Below are 6523 nucleotides of genomic sequence, written 5' to 3' on the forward strand. Positions count from 1 at the left end.
ATAGCACTCCAAACTGCCATTCTAGACTCTTTTGTACCCTCGTACAAACATACATAATTTTAATTATATAAACACATATTCTAATATTGCGTGAACCCCAACAATAGTCTAGCACCAGATAATCCCCCTGGGAAGGTGAGATTACTCCGGGAGACTCACGGTCAACCAAGGGTCAAACTACCCTAACCCCGGTCAAACGGGCCCACGGGGACCACGACCTCCAAACTCCGATCCGAAAGTTCCTATGGGTTCTATAAGGTATAGGACACTCGTCCTGCAAGTTTGGTTCAGATCGGACGGTCGGATTGCTCACGATCGCACGATCTGACAATTAATATAAAATATAAACTTTAAATTATTGAATCGGAACATCCGGGGCTCCGATTCACGATCCGTGAATTCCTACACGATCCTAGAATTACCCAGATTAACATATATTAAATTTGGGACCATCCGACGGACCCAACCTATCGAACCCGGATAACGCCCGATAGGCGATATCCGTTCGATAGTCAAACGACGTCCGAATTGAGATCCGCGAAATCCTACGCGCTCGTGACGGCACGATGACCTCAAAACTGCCCAGAGACACGCCACCACCCTCGCCCACGCGCCGCCACACGCGCGGGCAGACCGGGTGTCCAAAGCGATTACGGTCCGTCGAAAAATCTTGGAACCGAGACTCCAAACTCCTACCCTAGGTAAAACACCCTATTTGGAATCACTTTTGTTCTTGGACAACCCCCAAAAAGTGGCCGGAAATGGTCGATCACGGCGGCCGAAGTTCGGCCGAATTTCAATTCGAAAATCGAATTGTCTACGCTACAAATCGATCAATTCCTACCCAACCATCAGCTAGAACATGCAGAAGGGATGAATTTCCATACTTTGATCGCCAGAAATGGCGGCCGGAGGAGGGAGATCGAGCTCCTGGAATTTTGGGTTAAATTCGGTCGGATTTTTGCATTTTCCGGCGAGCACAGGTGGTTCCGGTGGCTGGGATTGGTCGGGATGGAAAGAGGAGGATGGCACGGTTCTTTTGGGACCGGTGCCACCCCAAGTGGTGGCCGGATGCGGCGGCGGCGGCCCAAAAATCGCCGCTGTGAACAGTAACTCGGGGGGGGCTGTTCTGCGCGCAGGGAGAGAGAGAGAGAGGGAAAATCTGATTTTTATAAAAAAATCCCATTTTGAAATATTTAGGGTTGTGCCACTGGGTTTCTTTTGACCATATCTCTCTCGTTACAACTCCGATTCGAGCCCACTACGTGTCTATGAACTCGTCTCAGTACGACCTATTCAAAAATACCAATCACTACCCCAAACTCCCTCCGGTTAAGAATATGACCAAAATGCCCTTAATAAATAAATAATTTAAATAAGGGTTAAATTTGGGATCGGGGTGTTACATGGGATGGATTGGCAGAACGTCTATAAGGTGTATACCCCATTTATGTTGACGAAGAACAAGCATTGGGTGGCTGTAATGATTGATCTGGTATTGTGTGAAATCAAAGTGTACGATTCAAAGGTTTCACTAATTCCAGATGACATCGTGAAGGAAGAACTCGCCCCGCTATCAATTACGCTTCCAAATCTTCTCAACACCATCGACTTTTATGAAGAAGGTGTTTATGCAAACAATTGCAGCCGAGATTGGTGGTGTCCGTGGCCAATAGAGCATGTGGATGTTCCACAACAGTCTAATGAGTAAGCACAACTTTTTATTTTATTTTATTACTTTCAATTGTCAATTAGGTTAGAATGTCATTAGTTGATTTGATCGAGTTCTTGTTTTCCTTCAGAGGCGATTGTGGCATGTTTGTGTTAAAGTACATTGAGCTTTTCAGCGCTCAGCTTCCGTTAGGTACTTGCACCTCGCACAACATGCCTTTTTTTCGGTTGAAATTTGGCTGCGGAGATCACAAGGGGAGATGCTTACTTCCCATGATATTGGTTGAAGATGACAAATGCTACATGAGAAGGTTTTGGGAATGTCCATTCTCAAACTAATGTAAATACACAATAGAGACGTACGGGTCCTATTCGAATTCTACCGCTAACTCCTTCATGATATTTACATGTTTGTTAACCAAACTGCATTGAATTGGAATTTTAAGACTGCATATGTGAATTGGGATTTGAAGATGGCTTTTTAAGTGTATTACATCATTGCAAAGTGATATGTCATTGTTGATGCAAGCCACCATTAATCGCAATGTGTTGCATCATAATAGGTGTCTAAACATGCGAAAGGTTTTCGGCAGCTCAGTACCATAAAAGTAGAAACAAAGACAATATACACAAAATAAACAACAATTCTGTAATAACCCAAAACAAAATACCCTAAAATTAGCATTAATTTATTCTAGAAGAAAGACGATTTTGCCCGTGCAGCATATCCCGATCTCGATACATCCACCTCATTCTTTGGTGTTTATGATGGCCATGGAGAATGGATGAGTAGATGCGGGGACAAGGGGGGGGGGGGAGAGTTAGCTGTTTTAGGAGATAAGATAAACAAGTTTACTGGCATGATAGAAGGGTTAATTTGGTCCCTAAGGAGCAGTGAGGGTAATAATTAAGTTGATGATTGGGTTTTTGAGGAGGGGCCTCACTCTGATTTTACTGGCCCAACTTCTGGAAGCACAGCCTGTGTTGCAATTATTAGAAACAACCAAAGGGAGACCTGCAGCTCCAATGACAGAAAGAAAGAAAACCCTCTCTCTCTCTAATCAGTTTTTTTTATTCTCTCTGTCTCTCTCTCTCTCTCTCTCTCACATCAGATAGACCAAACGGTCTCTGTGCTTGGTTGAGTTCCCACCAAAAGGAAATTAAATGGGAAGGAAGAGGAAGTCAAGTTGGGAGCCAACAAGTTTTCGGAGAAGCAGCCGATTGGGATGTCAGCTCAGACCCAAGATGAAGGCAAGGACTACAAGGAGCTGCCACCGGCGCCGCGGTTCGAGCCAGGTGAGCTGACGTCATGGTCGTTTTACAGAGCTGGGGTCGCGCCACCTTCCTTTTTCCTGTACATCACCATTTTGACGGTGAAGGGCTTCGAGAAGAGCTGCAACTTCGAGTTGCTTGGTGGCGGGGCCAACTCTATAGCCCATGGCTACACCAAGGGATCAGGGCTTGGTGCTGAGATCGTCGGCACCTTTGTTCTTGTCTACACAGTTTTCTCGGCCACTGATGCCAAGCGCAGCACCAGAGACTCCCACGTTCCGATTTTGGCACCTTTGCTTATTGGGTTCGCTGTGTTCTTGGCGCACTTGGCTACCATTCCCATCATTGGAACTAGTATCAACCCAGCTAGGAGTCTTGGTGCTGCCATCATCTACAACAAGAAGCATGCATGGGATAACCACAAAGCACAGCAGCAGCAGCAGCAGCAGATGCTTTTGGGGGACAGCAGCGGCCAGCTGCTACTAGATTTTTTGCAGCGAGCTCTGAGGCTACTGCAATAGGCTGTGACCCATTAAAGAAACTCACAGGCATCGGAATTGGATGAGCACAGCATCCATGACCTCTCCATCGTTGCTCCTTGAGCTCCTCTGCATCTACATGTACATCTACCTTACTGGTTAAATCTCTTTCTTCCTCTGCCCCAGTAGTTCATTCTGTTTTGGTTTCCGTTGGTTCTTTCTTTCAATTACTTCAGTCAAGCTCAGAACTCTTGTGCCTCAATTAATGGATCAGCTGAAGCAGTTATGAATATCACTAGGGAAATTTTAAACCACCACCTCCTCTGAGGAAGATTCTTCTTGGGATTATTTTGATCCTGTTGATGAGAGTGAGAGTTTTAGGCTTGTGGGAAATAGTGGAGTGGCTGTGAATTTTGAGGATATCAGAGGGTGCTGTTAGACGTGTAGATGTCTAACCCATTAAAGTGTGGTCTTATAATCATCAAAGGATTCTAAGACTTGATATCAATTAGGAGTTCAAAACAACTAAACCTGCAGCTCTATAAAGTTAGTGTTTTAAGGCTAATATAAGAGCTAGAAGGATTCCTATCTTAATTGTGGATTAGAAGTTATAAACCTAATGCAATAAGGACTTCTTAAGAGTTTCTTGATGGGCAGGATAACAGGAATTGACGGATACCAGGAATTGACGGAATTAAAAGGGTACACCCAGTTGGTAACTTTAGAGGAATTTCAGTGCAATTATACAAATATTGATTTCAGTGATTTTACTTGAGTTTCTTAATATCGAGCAGCTTTTACATCTGAGTAAATATATATAACTGTATATATATGTTTACCTAAATGCTTTAGACTTATCATAATTCAAGTGCAGTTTACATATGCAGTTTTTATGAATATTACTTTTACAGTGGGGGTTATTATGTTCATAAACTGTTTGAGAACTTTATTTTGGTCCACTCACACTTTGAAATGTTTTGCGCCCCCCAGGCAGTCGAGTGCATAGGAATCCACCACCAGGCCTACTCCTAGCTCCCACGCTACTTCCAAGATGTAGGATTTATGGTAAACTACTTAAATTCTTGAAAACACTTAGTAACTGCTCTGATATCTGGTTGGATTGGAGAACCAGAACAGGTGATTATTTGGTTACCCTATTCTGGCAGTTGGTGTGGATTTATCAGTTTGTTTGACAGGTAGAAGAATTTGGGTTTGCTCAAATTACAGGGGAGACTCTGCCGAATTTTCGGCAAGAGTCTAAGTAAAGTTTTAATCGTATTGATTAGCAAGAAGGGGTAAAGAGGTCATTGTGTCCGACATTTGCCAGGTGTTGGACACGCACAGGGTTTGGCTCGAATTCCAAAGCGGAAATTGGGTCGGGTCGTGTCAAATTCACTTGCGTTTCGACAAGCAATACACACACAACAGACAAACAATATACACAAAATTGGCCTGCCATATACAGACAATAGACATGCAATATACACACAGTAGACATGCAATATACACACAATAGACATGCAATATACACATGATAGACATGCAATATACACACAATAGACATTCAATAATGATGCAATATACACACAATAGACATGCAATAATGATGCAATATACACACAATAATAATGCAATATACTTCAGTCCCCAAGTACACCAACCATAAGGAAGTCGTATTGAATACGATATTAAACTTAACAGTTTTTCTTCCTACTAAAAGAAAGAATAAGGTCCGTTTCCCCCTTCATTCTTACTTGAGTGATACTTGTGGCCCCAATAAACATCCAATATTGGGGCAATGATATTCCATATACATGCAGCAAACTATCAATAAACCTTCAATAAACATTCAATATCGGTTCTATAACATGCCAAATACATGCAGTTACTAATAATAAAGAAGGAAACACTCCTCTTAACTTCAATAAACATTCACTATTTGTTCAATAACATGCGAAATATGAGATTATAATAATAAATAAACCTTCAATAAAGCATGTCAACCATCAATACATTGTCAATAAACATTCAATATCGGACCAATAAAAACAAATTAATGCTTCGTATGATTTTATCGTATTGGCCCTGTATTGTGATTTTATCGTCTTCGTTATTACTTGGTTTTTGAAAGTAAGTGTTGGAACGTTTTTGCGTGTTTTCAAACAAATTAATGCATTTGTTGAAATTCAATGCCAATCCACGTATTTGAAGAACAAATATTACAAAATGGGTTTAGGGTCTCATTGGTGGTGCGTGCAACATGTCTTGTGCGGGAGAACTTTCACAAACTAGGAGAAACCGTGCAGTTAAATGATCATTAACAGAAAAAATAAAATGACAATTGATACAACTAATAAAACTAGTACCAAGTCCTTAATGGACTTCAGCATGTTCAGCACTCTAGCATCATACGTGTCATCTTGATGTTCTACTTCAGCGGAGGTTACATCAACCCATTCGAATCCATTGCAACTGGTGGCTCCCTAATTGCAGGCATCATATATGGAAAATAATTATGTCAGAGGTAGACATAGGTTTTTTTTTTCACCCACATACATATTCTTTAAATTAAAACTTACATAGGAGGTTAGACACTTCCAGAATGGCTTCCCTCGATTTTTTTCTGATTTTGAAACCCGAAGCACCATTGTAGCTCCACCATAGTGACACCTCTTTGTTTGAGCGGGCGATGAAGACGAAGACATGTTCAATCTTCTCAGTTGTAACTCTTCTCACTCAGATCTTCTCACTGAATCCTCTTCGGACTCATACCTTCTCACTCATAGTTGTGATTCATACCCCTTCACTCATAACCCTAAACTTGTAACTCATCTCTCTCTCATCTCTGCCCAAATCGAGTTATATTTATTTTTTTTGGGATAATTTGGTGGGTTGGTCACGATGTCGACACATGTACCGTCAGCATTGTGACATCTCTTAGCCCGAAAAGCAATATAAACTACTTCACTACCAATTATAATTTTTGAAAAATGAGGGGACAGTGCTTAAAATTTATTATTTTATTTATATTTCATTAAGGCAACTAGTTGGATAAGAATCCGTCATTATTGGTTCCATTTTAATAACATTACTAGGGGTAG

The 6523-nt window shown here is 41.6% G+C and overlaps 1 protein-coding gene across 1 annotated transcript; it reads left to right on the plus strand.

Annotated features, from left to right (window-relative positions):
* Positions 1-2897: 2897 nt before the first annotated feature.
* Positions 2898-3464, plus strand: LOC117618274 (aquaporin PIP1-3-like). The gene has a single exon (XM_034347869.1). It carries the CDS (start codon positions 2898-2900, stop codon positions 3462-3464), a length of 567 nt encoding a protein of 188 aa, XP_034203760.1.
* Positions 3465-6523: the final 3059 nt, after the last annotated feature.

The sequence above is a fragment of the Prunus dulcis genome, chromosome 2 (genome assembly GCF_902201215.1).
Source record: "Prunus dulcis chromosome 2, ALMONDv2, whole genome shotgun sequence".
Classification (NCBI taxonomy): Eukaryota; Viridiplantae; Streptophyta; class Magnoliopsida; order Rosales; family Rosaceae; genus Prunus; species Prunus dulcis.

What these genes read in the sequence shown, in the direction of transcription:
- LOC117618274 (XM_034347869.1), top strand. Translation starts at nt 2,898, where the DNA reads ATGTCAGCTCAGACCCAAGATGAAGGCAAGGACTACAAGGAGCTGCCA.